Source organism: Haemorhous mexicanus, chromosome 3 (genome assembly GCF_027477595.1).
Source record: "Haemorhous mexicanus isolate bHaeMex1 chromosome 3, bHaeMex1.pri, whole genome shotgun sequence".
Taxonomy (NCBI): domain Eukaryota; kingdom Metazoa; phylum Chordata; class Aves; order Passeriformes; family Fringillidae; genus Haemorhous; species Haemorhous mexicanus.
In genome coordinates, this window is record NC_082343.1 from 76,913,490 (window position 1) to 76,928,915 (window position 15,426).

The window sequence follows — 15,426 nt, forward strand, 5'->3', positions numbered from 1 at the left end:
GCATTAATGTCAGAGGGCATTACTCATTACCCTTGTGATTGTGGTATTTAAGGCCAGGGTGGGTCCTCATCCTGGATAGGGACTAGGTCCTACATCTCTCACCAGCATTTTTCAGTTGGTTTGGAGATGCCAGCTGAGTTGGAACCAGGTCATCTGAGCTAAACAGTTTCCAGAAGTTCCTTCCCACACTTAGCTCTTCTAGTGATGACACTAATTGGGAACTTAACCTGGGAGCTTTGTGTTCTTGATCTCTGACTGTGGCCAGTTGCAAGGTGCACAGTTTCTGTATGCTACACTTCTTCTATCAATAAAATTTGTGTAGTAGCAACTTACTCATTTCGTAGCTGTGGTATGAGGAGAGGTACAAAGAAGACTTGAGGAGGTCTGTGTAAGGACTTGAAATACTGTACATAACATAACACTTATGCTTTTCTAAGTTGCAGGAAGTTCACTTTGTTACAAAGCTCAACCTTTCTTCGTCTGGAAAATTTGAGGAAGGGATTGCTTAAGGTTGTTTAAGAGGTATAATCATTTCTGGGCAGAAAGTGATTGGATACTTGCAGGGAATATCTCTCTCTCTCTGGGACAATGTGGGCATCATCTTGTTCTTCCAAAAGGCCATAAAAACAACATGGTAAAGGGTGAGGTGACCTCTTCTATTTGTTTCTTTATGAAATAGCTCAGGGAACTGAAGGACTTAAGCATTAAACAAATTTGGCCACCATTTAGTTCTAATGTAACATATGATTCCCTGACATTTTCTGTAACATTTTATTTAGCTGAAAATTAACATATAGTGAAGAACAGACCAATAGAAGGTGAACAACTTGAATAGCTCTGTAGACCTCCAGATCCAACAAGAAATAGTGTATTATATATTTGGTGTGTTATTGAATGTTTGTGTTCTATCCCCAGATGTGGTTTTTTTTCTGTAAAAAAATAAGCTGCTGAGAATAGGTATTTATCCTCAGAACTCAAAACCTTAGAAGCAGTCTGAAAATGAGTGCTTTCTGGGCAACCAGCAGGTATGAAAACTTCCAGAAAACTAAGGCTAGTACTTTGTAAGTATCTAGAATTAATTTTGTGGTTTTTTCATCTGGTTAAACCACTGACTGTCACATGTTTATTAGCATGCATTTCATCTCTGTAAACCTCTCACGGTACCTCATATCATTAGCATAATTTTTTTGAAATATCATAGATCAAGAAGTCTGGAACTGAAATTGTCTTGATGCTTTGAAATACTGTGGGTGTGGGGAGAAATGGGAGGGAAAATCATCCTGGAATCATATTGTACAATTTCTTTGTTGGAGCAGATTTAGATGAAAGTTGTGTTTTACAATTATCCTCCATTTGGTTTTCTGCATTATTAATGTATTACATTCTCCTTTCTGTTAAAAAAAAATCGCTTTTAGGGACTGCTGATGCATGATTGTAGGTTTTTAGATGCAGAGGTACGATACCTGGAAATTCCTGAAGTAGTCCTTATTTTTACTTACAGGCAATATTGGTTTGCCGTGTTGTACCTTCCAAAAGGCATGGTTCAACAGAAGTTTAGAGAATTCTGGCTTTGCATCCAATGAGGTTTTTAATCATTATGGTAGAATAGCAGATGCCAAGTAATTTCTGACTTAGTTCTTTCACAGACTGTGCCAAGAAAATCCCTTCACCCAAACAGTTGATTTTTGGCTTTCTTATAGTGCTGTATAATGCCAAAGGTAGGGGAAAAAGGTATTGTGAGTTTTTGTAGATTTTTAATTACTTTTGACAGTCTTAACAAGATTGTATTTTACATTTGTGTGGGGGGTGTTGGTCATTACAAATATTTATAGCAATAGTGGCACTTACATTGAAATAGAATTGGTTTCTTTTGAGGACTTCCTTGTTTGGTTGGTTGGGGATTTTAATACAGGTAGTTCTAGTATGCCAAAACTTTTATTGGTGTGGTACCTATGAAATGCTATTTCACTGGCTTCAGGTAGACTGATACATCAACTATTTGAAAATACATTTTTATTTAACAACAGGAAGTAGCACTCATGGTGTGTGTGCTGAAATTAGAGATGTTTTGGGCTAATCTGTTCCCTCAGTTGTGTGTTTCTCTGGATGAGTCAGCCAATTCCAGCATCCCTTGCTGTAAATTTAAACCTTTTGGGAACAAAAGGCTAGCTTCTGCCCAGATCATGAACAGAGGAGCCTTTCTGTGTAGTTTAGGAATATTTTGATTTTTCTACTAAAGAATCAGCATCTGAGAATTATGGATGCGATTGGTGGCCTTGAGAGAGACAAAGATTTAATTGGCTTGGCCTTCACAGTTCTCCAGGTTGCTTTTTTTTCTTTCAGTATCTCAGGTTCCAAAAACTTTAAGGAATTCATTCAAAAGTCATTGACTTTGATAGTTTTTAGGAAGACAGAGCACCCTGCAGAGTTACCTCTTCTTTACCACATTTACCCGTCCTCATTGAGGCAGGGTTGTTGGGATGCCTATTGAAGGAAATATTTTCTACTAGTAACTTGGATTTTTAATGTTAAAAATACAAAATTAAATCCTACATAATTCAATTTTTTCTTCAACAAAAAGGTTAACTGGAAAATTAGTAACTCTGATTAAAAGCATAGTGAGCAAGGGAAGGGAGGAAGCAGTCTTTAATTATCTTAAATTAATTTTTAGATTCCTTTGTCTTAGCATTAACTTCACTGAAAAATTTGAAGAAACTATTGCAGAAGAATAAAAGTATTTTAAAAGACTTAGGCTCTTGTTTTATTGAGGGACTGGAAGAATTCCCAATTTATGTCAGACACAGTTCTTCTGAGAAGGGGGAGAAACAACCTGTTGTTTGTCTCCAGTAAAACAATTACAAGTTTTTAAGTATCTTATAAGATTTATCTACAGAAAGTTAATTAAAAGCTGCAGACTATTTCTTCCCTAACACAAAGCAAAACTTTGTTTTTCTTAAGCTATTTCTTTAATCTTTCAGAGTCACACTGTGGTGCACTTATTTTCCTGCCTTGTAGCATGGTAGTGCAGTTGTTATATGGTAGTCATATTATAGTGCATCATTTGTATTTTTTTAACCCTTTTTATATTTTTTAATCTCTGACTACTTGGCAATGAAACTGCAATGATTAAATAGTTAAATAATCTAAGTGCATCTTTCACAGGTGAGTCACATCTGCCACGGACAGAAAGGTTTTCCCTTTGAACAGACATTGAGCTCAGGCTATCTGTTGGATGCTTTCTTTATTATACTAACATCAGAAATGATTTGTGTTTTCTGCTGGATCATGAATGTTAAAAAATCCTGGAAAAAGCCAAGCAAGATTCAGACTTGCCAAGTGTATTGCTCTGGTACCAGTGTTTGGTTTTTGTGCTGGTGGGTTGTCTTTTCAAACCAACAGTACTTTTACAACATTGAAGTCAAAACTTGTGTGATGGCCAAGGGCTTTACAAAGACAGGTAGGATACAATTTAATCCAACACCACCTGTTTATTTGAAAGTATACACAGCACATAACTGCCTCGCAGTATTATTGTGTGTATCCAGGTGTGTATTACAGGGTGAAGGACTTTGATGTTTGGACACACCTGTCACCTGTCTTGTGTGGAGTAAAGAAGGATTTCAAATGGTAATCTCATCTCTTGTTCAAGCCAGGATCAGCTTTGTTGATGTCCTTTCTGAGAGACATTTATTGTACCTGTATATAAAGATTTCAGAGAATCTTCAGGCCATCTTCCCTCTTTCTGAGGTTTATGACTAACTATTATGCCTTAAAATATTTCTGAAATCTGCTCTGTAAGGTTGTGTTTAATACCACTGTCATATCCTTCTGATTGATTTGACATCACAGTCTTCTCTCTAAAAACTACTTCTTCACTCTGTTTTCCTCATCTAAAAACCTCTTTCCTGGGAATGGACGATAGGTATAGACCATTTTATTCACCCACTTTGAACTTTTCTGTTGTCTGTGGCATCTTATAAAAATTAATTATTTTGGTAAGTTTTGTTTTGCTTGGATGGCAAAAGAAATTTAGACCACTGATGCCATGATTCCATTAAGCAAAAGCAAATCTTATCTAAAGTTTGTTTCTAGAGTGGTTTTTTGTGGGTTTTTATAATCATCCACTCTTCTCTCAATCCCTTTAAAAGGGAGCAGATACAAAGCTAAACGTGCCTTTGTTTCAGGGGAAACTCAAGAAATCTCCAAACTATAAATGTCTTGGCTGCTAGGCTAAAGAATGTTGTTAGATGGATAGTCTTTGATTTGAATGTCTCTGCTTGGCCAAGAAAGTGAAGTTAGACTCCAGGTTCAAGCTCCTCTTGTGAAGCACTCTAACATTGGAAAGTTGGCCTGTTACAGCTCCAGGATGGGGTGACTGCCTTGCTGTTCTCCTTCGCTGAAGTAGGAGTGTTGTCGCTCATGTTGCTGTACTGACAGATGGCTTGACACAGACAGGTTATTACAATGATCGTCCTCCTATATGGAGTGCATATGGATTCTGTGAGCTGCCATTCTCTCCTGCTATTTTCATGTCTTTTGCCACCTGGATTCTCAACTGACTGAGACACAGCTAGGCATGAACAAAGGGTTTTTTCTTCTTGCATGACATATGCAAAGCCCACCTCAGTTACAGAAGAACAGACACTGTGTCTGAAGGAAATCTGGTTTGCTGTGTGTGGGCATGTGTGAGCCCCAGAAGAGGAATTAATATAGCCAGTGAAATGAATGTTGAGTATGTGGTTGTTTACTCTTGGGCTTGACTTGGCATGATTTGAGATGGTATGACATGGTGTTCTACCAAGCTCCCTTATATTACTCAGATTTCTAGTGCTTTTTTTTTTTTAAGTTGTTTCTGGTTTTTAAATAATGGTTTAAAGTAATAGATTTTGAAAACACCTTTGAAAATGTAGCCTCAGTGCATGGCAGTACAGGAAGGACTGTCTTAAAAAAGAGAGGAACTAAAAAGGTACTCTGAGAGATCTGTGACATTCCTGTTGAAGTTAGCACATGGAGCTCAATTATCTATCAAGATAACTATGAATACTAGTCCTCCTCTCAATTTCACCCCTCTCAGAAGAGGCATGGAATTGATCTCACATCATACTAGCTGTTCAGAGTGGCTGTTCACTTCTGTACTGTTTTTGTCAATTAAGGAAAGAGATTGCTCTTTCCCATCCTTTCAGGCCACTGTTTAAAAACCAATCTGGAAACCATTACTGAAAGACTTGGTAGAATGCAGCAATATGTTCAGCTTTCCTGTGGAGACATCTGAATACCTGTAGAAACCTTGTTTGGAGCTCTGTGTGCTGTTAGACTGATTTGTTTAGCTCCAATATTTAAGGTTTGCCGACAGGGGTTTGAGGATTTTGCTTTTAATTTGTGCATCTGAGTAGGTTCTGAAGCTCATAGCTTTCACTGACTTGAATAGCAAAGACTATGTCTCATTCTCTTTGAGTATTTGTTTACTCCTCTTTCATGATCCAAATGAACCATTTGCTTATTAACTGCTCAATTTAAAATGAATTGGATATTTACACATTTACCAACCTTAAAATAGTCTTAATAACCTCTTGAATAATGACTTCTTAATGCTTGTGTTTCATTCCCTAGCTACCTTTCCTTTGAAAAAGTAAATGAAAGTCAAGCAAGCAAGGGACAGTGACTTTGTAGACTTCTACCAAGATATATGTGAGGAAAGCTTACTCTTAGCATCTACTTTTAGGCTGCCTTTGGGAAATCAAATCTTAGAAGGCCAAGCTGGAATCAAGAGTCAGCATGTCAAGTGTTGGGTATTTATAATTGCTCCTTGGGGACACCTAAATTAAATGTCTGAAATGGTCTCTGTGAATGCCCCATACTATGTCCCTGTTCTGTGTCTGCCAGTCTTTCCAGGAATCAGATGTTTCTTCTTGGTGATATGGCAAAGGATCATATTTCTGCCAAGTTCCATTGGAATGTAACAGAGGAAACTAACTAAAGCATTTAACTGTGAACTTTCTGAAAACAAGTAAATTTATATTTAAGGAAACTATAAATTATACTACCCCTGCATACAAACATTGTTGACTAGTGTTCTTGTTGTATTTACACTTAGTAGCAGTAGATTACTTTGTCACTTGTATATTGCTTGGGTTTTTTCCTATTAGAAACTGTTGTATATCCTGTAGAAATGCATTCATTTTGTTGTTAACATGTTGTGAAGCCTAGTCCTGTTTTAAAGCTCATATAGATCTCAAAGTCCTAATGAAGTGATGTTTTAATTATGATGCATAGGTATTTGTGATGTGAATCCCAGATTATATTCTTTTTTTCGCATTGCGAGCATTTCCAAATACAAAAGAAAATATGTCTACAGACAGTGCAGAAGGATTTTTTTTGTATCTTAGAAACACAGGTAAAAAATCTGTAAAAGTTTCCTTTGTGGAACAGACCAGCTGTGCACTTTTGTAAGGTGCATCTGATGTTGCAGTCAGTTTCAGGCTGAGCAATGTGCAGTACTTTCTGCAAAAGAATGGCAACCTTAAATGGCAGGAACAGGAGTGTAAAATACCCATTATATTTGTTTCAGTCTGTGTGATAGTAGTGACAAGTGCTCAGTGGCTGTCAGCATCCTTGTCAGCACGGAGCCGCCTTTGACATTAAAGTCCCCAGCCCAGCCCTGATGCTGTGCAGCTCTATTGGCAGCTCCATCAGGCTGCAGCTGATCGGAGAATGTCAGAGCCTGCCCTCTTCTCCTGGTGTGTGGCCAGCCCTCTGTGTTTGCAGGCTGGCCTTGCCTGTTATTTGATCTTGCTGCACTCTTCACCAGCTCTCCTATGGGAAATGAGCAGATAGGTCAGTGGTGTGTGGGTATCTTCAGGGCAGCACACAAGCCCATCCAGAGTGACTTGCATAAAGGTTTGTAACGATTACCATTTCTTAAAGCCAATCAATGAGTAAAGTACCCAGAGACTCATTAAGTGGCATTTGAGGCACCTGTAAAAGAGTTTTGAGCTGTATTTCAGGAAATGTGGTGACAGCCTTTAATGTCTAATTGACCTCTTCTCTTTGTTTCACTTTCCCTGTTTCCTTCTGATGTGTTCCCCTGTGGCAGCAAACAGCCCTGCTCAGTATTTTGAACTTCTGCTCGGAGCTGCAGCACCTCAGCCTGGGCAGCTGCGTCATGGTGAGTACTTGGACCATTCAGAGTGTGTGAGGGGATTTCTGTGTGTGTGTGTGTGTGTGTGTGTGTGTGTGTGTGTGTGTGTGTGTGCAGTCGCTTTGGAACCAATCTGGGTTTGTTTCACAAAGTGTGTTAAATGCGAGGTTTATACAAGACTCTGCTCTTTTGGAAGGTCCAAGATGAATGCAGCTTGGTCATATATTTAAGGGTTATGTACTAGTTTGGTAGGCCTAAAATGTTTTGTAGGCTTTCTCAGAGTTCTTCAGCCTTTTTCTTAGTTTTTGGGCATTCTCTATATGTGTAATCACTTAACAAGTAATTAAATTTGCCCTGAACCACGACACTTTCATAAGGAGATGCAGCAACTGATCAACATAGAATGGAAATGAGTACAGTCTTCAATCATTCTTCAGTAATTGCACTTCCTGTGGTCATAAAAGCTGTTATAATCATCTTTTAAGGGGAAAACAACTGTGCAAAAAAAAAATGTTTCTTCAAAGAAACAACTTTTGCTGCTGTTGGATTCTCACTATTAAGTGAATTTAAAAACAGCTGAGTCTGGGGTTTATAGGAATTTAATTTTATTTTTGTCTTTTATAAAAGTAGATCTCACTGTACCATGCAATTAACAATTTTTGGAGCTCTTTATAATACTCGAGCCAGATGAGTTACGTGTGTTAGAAAGCAAACCTTGAAGCATCTCTGTATGTCTGGAACGATGCTGCACATGATGGAGTGTCTGCTTTCCTTGCAGATTGAAGACTATGACCTTATAGCAAGCATGATGGGAGCAAAATGCAAAAAGCTTCGCAGTCTGGATTTGTGGAGATGTAAAAACATCACTGAAAGCGGGATTGCGGAATTGGCTTCAGGCTGCCAGCTTTTGGAAGAACTTGACCTTGGTTGGTGTCCTACGCTCCAGAGCAGTACAGGCTGCTTCACAAACCTTGCGCGCAAACTCCCGAATTTGCAGAAGCTCTTTCTTACGGCCAACAGGTCTGTGTGTGACACAGACATCGAGGAGCTCGCTGCCAACTGCACGCACTTGCGGCAGCTGGATATATTGGGTAAGAGAATGGGGGAGTGATGGTTTTGTTTTACGGTGTCGCAAAAGCCTTGCAGGTAAAAAGGAGTCCTTAAAGACTAAACTGTCCTCTAGATATTTGTTAAATAATTATTTCTTAAAATTATGATTTAGCACATTAAAAAAGGAGAGACGTTCTGTTCACTGCATGATTTCTGACTCAGAAGCCAGTAGATTTATACCAGCTGTGTATTTTGACTGCTGAGTATGAATTGCTTAAACTGGAATTTAAGTGCAAGATTTTTTTCCACTAAGTTTTATTTTCATGACCATCAGCTTTTGTAACTGAAGCCTTTCTCTTTTGATTATCAGAAGATCAAATTTCTTATAATTCTTTCTGCTTTTGTTTGCATTTTTATTTCTGTGAAGTGTGACAAAGTATATTTATAGCATGAGTCTGTCATCAATAAACATTTTGCTTTTGTGCAATAAATATTTGTTATATATTATATAATATATATTATGTACTATGCAATACTGAATTTCTTCATCACTTTTATCAGTAAGTGAATTTGAGTTATTAAAGATGAAAGGGTAATTAAAAGCAATACTTAAATAGACTTTCTAGTAAGGTGGGAAGGAAGTGATGGGGGTCAAAAACATAGCAAACCTGAAATTTCTAATCTTCTACAGTTTCCATAGTTGAAAATATTTTTAGAGACCTAAAGTAAATATATTTTGAACTCTTGAGTAAGGACTTTGAAAAGTGTAGTTTTGTGTGATGCTGAATTTATTCTTTTATGGTGGCATATGAGGTTTTCTTTTTATAATAATGTAGGACAGCAGGGATGTTTGTGACATCAGTGTGGGAGAAAATTCTTCGTGGTTTTACCAACTTAGTTTCACAAGATGGCTGAAAAAGGAAGATTTAAATGAAAGGGAATAAAGTAGTTGCTCTTTATACTTCTAATGTTTAATAATTGTAATGAAAATATTACATTTCAGTTGAAAGGGTTACTGCAAAGAGCTGAGAGCCATCAACATGGATAATTTTCCAAGCAAGTTTATAGATTTATTCTTATCAGCATTTTGATTTTAAAGTATTTACCATATGGCTTCAGATTGGCATTCCAGTACCCTCTTCTATAATGATGAAGTATTTTACTCACTTCTGACTGAGAGAGTTGCCTTCTGACCTGCATGGGAAAGACGTAAGAACAGAGTAAACCTTAACTCCACCTAGTTCAAGTTGTATATATGTTTATGCCCCCCAGGGATACTGTGTTTTGTGTATCTTTAAGAGAATCTGCTCTGCAGCTAAATTATCAGGGGCACGCTGCCCTGTTCAGACACGAGAAGTTTCCAAATGGTGTAGGGAATTAAGTCTCTAAGAAGCACTTAGGTGCCCCTGACCACCCACTTCCATGTGCTTCTGTTACGATGGCCTCGTGTCTGCCCACAAAGTGGTCAGGCCTCGTTACTGCACCAGAGGCTCCCCAAAGAATAGTTTGGCTGTGTTGAACTCATGGATAGTCTGTTACTTCTGTTGCCTGTCTGACAGCAGGGAAGGCTTGCTGCCACATTTCTTTAGTGTTTAAATTCAGATTTTAATTCAGTTGGACATCCTAATTTTTTTTTTTTTTTTTAAGTAATGTGAAAGTGGAAAAGGAGTTTGTTCTGTTCCCTGGTGCTTACCAACAGTCCTGAGTCAGATGGATTTGTAGTCAAACTTTTCCTGTGAGATTGCATGTTGTGTTCAGATAAATCCCCTCTAGGGGATATCCAGTTGAATTTCCTGCAAAATGAATAATCTGCAAAAAATTATTTCTTTCTTCCTTCAGAGAAGTAGTGACAAGTGCTTGGTAGGGTGAAAAAATACTTGGTAGGGTGAAAAAAAGGTTGTCTTCTGCTGTAAACAAGTCAGTACAAGGTGATATTCACTATATACGTGAAGGACTTACCCTGCTTTTTTGGCAACAACGAGGAAACTGTGTTAACTTTTTTTTTTGTCTGAATGTAGTAACCACTGCAGTCTGTGGTTACAAGGAAGAGCTGTCAAGTAGAACCACACTGTGTCATCTGGAGGTAGAGCTGCCAGGTGTTCCCGTGTAAATGCAGAAGTCTGTTGTCTGAACTAAAGAGTGAGTCTCTCACTGTGCAGGAGTACCAGGGAAGTCATAAATCTCTGAAATCTCTGAATGTGCTCTTGCTTTGGGCATGTGATACAGAGCCATCCTGTTACTTTAAGCTGTATGAATGTGTAGGATGTTTTTGTCCTTCAGTAGAAGTGTGACAACAGGTCTGAAGCTTTAAGAGGTCAGAGTTCAGCTTTGCAAGAGTAACCTTGAACAGTGGGTCTTCTCTGTGATGTGAAGGAATGAGAGATGCTCTCATTATATCCTTTGTCATCTTCCCAAGTAAAGAAACGCCTGACTTGCGTGTGCATTGTGAAGGGTGTAGAGGTATTGCTGCTGGGTTAGCACTGTGTGCTGTAAGGGAACTTCTTTTGCTTCAACAAAGCTGTGTAAAAGCGAGGTTTTTTCCTGCATACAAGCACTTACCTAAGTAAGGGTCAGAATGTCTTCCCTTCACTGCACTCACCAGTGTTGAAGATACTATACTGGTGTCTCTCTGGAGTTTTCAGAACTTATAAACTTGACAGAGAAAAATTCTTGTTTCAGTTATAGGTTATTTATCATCACAATAGCTTCAGGGGTGGAGGAGTCTAAGCCTCTGAAAGAAATCTTGTTGAACTGTAAGGGATGAAAAATGTGCATTATATATAGCCTGGATGCTGTTTGAAGGTGATAGATCCTGAGGCTTGCTACCCATCTGTCCTTTACCATAATTGTTTCATAATTTCCTTGTTACAGAGTCAGAGGACTCTGTGGAAGATGAAAATTGCTGGTTTTCAAGGACTCTATATACTTACTGGCCCCTGTAAAGCATTATTGGATGTCAGGCTGTGTTTGTGCTGTGTAAAACATAGAAAGCAAATTTCTGTTAAAAAAGAATCATGGGCTGGTCCATATCTGCTGTATCATAAGTTTGGAAGAGGAAGCGTGGTGTGTGTCACTGAATGCATGAGGATGTGCTTCTCTTGAACTTTTAGTTCTGAGCTTTCTTTTACCCACTACATCCTGAACTGCCTGCTTACAAGTATCATTTCCTTCTCAGCCCACATCTTTTCTGCTGAGTGACATGGCATGTTTCCAACCTCTGTCAGAATGATCCAGCTATGATCATCTGACAGTTCTGTAGTGACGCAGTACATCAGCCAGTGCTATCAAAAGTTAAGTGGACACCTCTAGACCAGTAGTTAAAAAACTAGTCTTGAAACTGTGATCAGCATTGAGCAATGTGACAAGTCAGATGGCAGCCTGAATTGACAGTGTCAAAAGCTTTTCTTGCACGTCACATCAGCTGCTTAGTTCTCTTCCTGTGGGGTTCTCAGCTGCTGTCAAGGGTGAAGAGTAAATTGTATTCACCTCGCTCCCCAAAAGGTCCAACTGCCTCTGTCCTGCACAAAAAGAGTAACGAAAAGTAGACACCCTCGTTACCACAAAATTCATGTATTCCTAGCTGCATTCCAGCACCTCCCACACCTTCCTGAGCAACAGAAAACCCAACTGCCCCCTTGCCAGCTGTCAAAGTTTTCAGCTTTATCTTGAGAACATCAACACGTAGTTAGTCAATTCAAACATGAAAATGTGTAGCACATTAAAATTTTGAATTTGAGTTGTGTGCAGTAGATTGAATAAAATGTAAAGAATAAAAAGCTAGTTTGGCTGGTCTAGGGAAAGAAAGGAAAGAAAAGTAAGATTATTTGAGGGAAGAGTGCTAGTTATTTTCAAGAGTTGGTACTCTGAAATATTATTTGGTGTGTAGTAGTGTCTCTTGCTCCAGGAATTTGGGTTCTGCAGTTTTTGTAGTGGTCCTGCACAGGTCTCCTAAATGGCTATAGATTTTGAAGACTTTGATGGATATCAATTAAATTATTTACAGCTAATAAGCATAATTGTTTGAGCAGAGATCATTACTCAGAGGTGCCTTTTACAAGAGCGGTACCAGAGAATTGACTGAACAACAAAATTAAATAGCAGATTTTAGTGCTTTGGTTATGTTTGTATTCTGAAAAATGGACGATTAGTCTATGGAGGAGAAGTTATAGTAAATAATAAAGGTCCAAAAGCCTCCAAATTCTAGAAGAAAAATTCTCTATATAAATAATTAACTAGCAGGCTACATTGCCAATCTTTCAAAAGCAAAGGAAAACGTGCTGTATTAAAATTCTGAAATGCTTTTGAATGGGCTTTTAGGATACATACATAACTAACTGTACATTGTATAAATAAAAGTAAGACTACAGATGATATGCATTTATCCTATGGTGTGAATAACCAAACCCCAACTGGATTGCTTGTGGAAAAAGGTATTTCCTAACATAAAATTTTAAGTCTGAGGAGGGAAAAAACCCAGGTGCAATAAAACATGCAATTTAGGATGACCTACTTAGTTGCAAATCTATTAAAAGTCTTGGATGAAATGATAGGAGAACTATCAAAGTTCAGGTAGGAAGGAATGAAGAACATCCTACACAAAAAAATCTGTGGCTAGGCATCTAAATCTAGAATTTTTGTAGAAATACACGTTTGGATCTTGAAGCATAAAAGCTGTGATGCATAAATGAGGCTGGGTTTAGATGAAGGTGCTGATGTAGTAGCAATTTTAAGGCTTGGTGGAAAAAAAGATAAGTAGCATAATGTGTTGTTCCTAGAGTTGCATTTGGAATGGTAGAGCAGGTCCTTATGGTAGAACAGTGATACTGTGGTAAAGTGTGTGGTCAAATGAAGTGAATAAATTAAGCATGTTGCAGAATTTCTGTGTAAATCTTTAGGGACTGTTGCATGAACTACCAGACAGTGCTGATGATGGTGATTATATAATGGTAAGGGAGTTAAAAATCACAGTGATAATGACAAGCTTAGTCTCTGCAGAGGAGATAAAATTTGGGAGCATGATAGCAAAGACTCTGTCCTTGGGTGATGTTCAATAATGTCTCAAAGCAACTAATCTGAGAGCTTCACATAGGATAATTGGAGACCAGATTCAGATACCTCCTTGCTTATGCAGAAGAGTACTGGAGACTAATGAAACCATCCGCAGTCTTTCTGAAATTGAGTCCCATTCAGAGAGTGAAAATAGGAAGATGAACTCTAGAAAGTGAACCAAAATCACAGTAAGGCAGTATGAAGTACTAAGGATCCACTGGCTAGAGGTGAATGATACTGTATTTCAGCTGTGTTACAGGTTTTCAGGAGTGACTGAGCTCAGTAAATAGTTCAGGTGTGAAGGCTCACCCCAATGCAAGGCTGTTTCAGGAGAGCTGTTGTGTGTCCCTTGGTGTTCATGGCAGAGGGGATCAAGCAGGCTACTACATCAGAGCCATTCTTTCCAGGAGATTAGCCTGGAAAGCTGCCTTAAATTGGAATGCCAATACAGAAAGCTTTTGAACAAATCAATACATTGAATAATAATAAATTGTTAGGACTAAATGGTATTTGTGCAGTGATTCTAAATGAGCTCAAATACAGGGCTCTGGAAGGCTTATTTCTGGTGTGTGGTCTGTCTCTCAAATCAGCCTCAGTGCTAGAGTAATGCAGGGAAACAAACATGGCATAACCTTCCTTAAAGGGCTTGGGTTAGGAGCTACAAAACAGTAAGATCATCTTTTTCTCTGTGTAAACCAGTGGCAGCCATGAGAAAGTCGGTTAGTGGACATACAGAGGACATAACCATATTTTGAAGAAGAGCTGCATCCCAGCAAGGGTAGTATTAGCTTTGCCTCTCCAGTCCTTTAAACTTCCTTGAAGTTCTTGGTGAATGTGAGCACTACTCCAGTCCATAGAAGGTTGGGTTTTCAAAAACTTTAGCCAAGGTTGTGCTGCTTTTGTAACTTAGCTGTCTTTTCCTGGATTATGAGTTTTAGAGGACAAGAATGTATCATCTCTTTTCACAGTGAAGTTATGTCACTACTGTGGTCACCAAGGGTCTGTTCTGATCTGCTTATAAGTAATTCAGGTAGAGGGGTGAATAATGCCAGAGGGTAACACACAGGTATTCAGGGTAGAAAAATCTTAAACTGAAGAACTTAACACTGATGAGTGGCAGAATGGTCTTGTGATACTTATTAACCAGGTGATACAGCAGGAGGAAAACTGTGAATCAAGTACAGAGTAGTCATATGAGGCAAAAAAACATCAACTAAATATATAGGGGACTGGATTTATATTAGCTACTGTTTTGTAGGAAAGAGATCCTGTGGACAATTTTTGGAAAACATCGGCTCATTGTCCAGCATCATTCTAATGGGAATAGAGAAGATTAGGGTTATTTAGACATGAAATGGAAAAAACACCGTAAGACTTACTATAAAATTACTGACTGTTGGCTCAGTGCACTGTATTGTTCCGGTCATCCAGTTTCAAAAGTACTAAATTAGTGCAGAAACAACGCGACAGAGGTCATTTTGAGATGCAAGGGAGTCTGGAAAACAGATGGCCTTGAGGGAGCAGAAGAGATGTGCATGGGAGTACGAATGATTTAGAAATAGTGAGTTGGGAATGATCTCATGCCTCTTTCCTTGCATCTTAATTATTGCAACTAATAGGCTGGAGTTTTTTGTTTGGTTTTTCTCTTTTTTTTTTTTTTTTTTGACATTATGTAGTTATACTGTGGAACTTGTGAAGGGGCTGTAAGTATGAAGAAATTCAAAAAAGTAGTAGAATTCATGAAAGATAGCTTTAGAAACCCTAAAATTATAATTTTTGGCAATTGAGAAGATTCACCAGTGAAAATCTACTTTAAAAAAATTGCTGCTTTTTTTGCAGGAGAGGTAAGGGGTGTAGGGAACATAATTGGCCCTGGCACTAGACAAAATCCTGAGCTAGATGGATTTTTGGGGTGCTAGTTAGCTGAAGATGGAGCTATGTGAGTTCAAGTCTGCCAGGAGTTCTCTGCAGTAGTCTTGGATATATAAACTCTCTAGAGGGAAAGCTTGATGAGCAGTTTAGCCCACTGTAGACACCCAGGCTCAGTTCACTTGCCTAGAGTAACCTGCCAGGCTTCCAGCCTTTCCTGTATGGCACGAATCTCCTCCTCTGGGTCCAGTGTCCTGTCTGCCAGCTGTGTGTGGATGTCCTGTATGGTGTAAGGTCCCCAAGGGGCACTGAGTACTTCA

At 38.6% G+C, this 15,426-nt stretch overlaps 1 protein-coding gene across 4 annotated transcripts in view; it reads left to right on the top strand.

The window, feature by feature from the left end:
• Positions 1 to 15,426, top strand: part of FBXL4 (F-box and leucine rich repeat protein 4) — a 63,004-nt gene that overhangs the window by 37,376 nt on the left and 10,202 nt on the right. For all 4 annotated transcript variants that reach the window (XM_059842421.1, XM_059842420.1, XM_059842423.1 and 1 more), the window contains exons 7-8: positions 7,094 to 7,165; positions 7,917 to 8,229. In XM_059842421.1, coding sequence (XP_059698404.1) covers positions 7,094 to 7,165; positions 7,917 to 8,229 — 385 coding nt within the window. The remainder of the gene's footprint in view (positions 1 to 7,093; positions 7,166 to 7,916; positions 8,230 to 15,426) is intronic.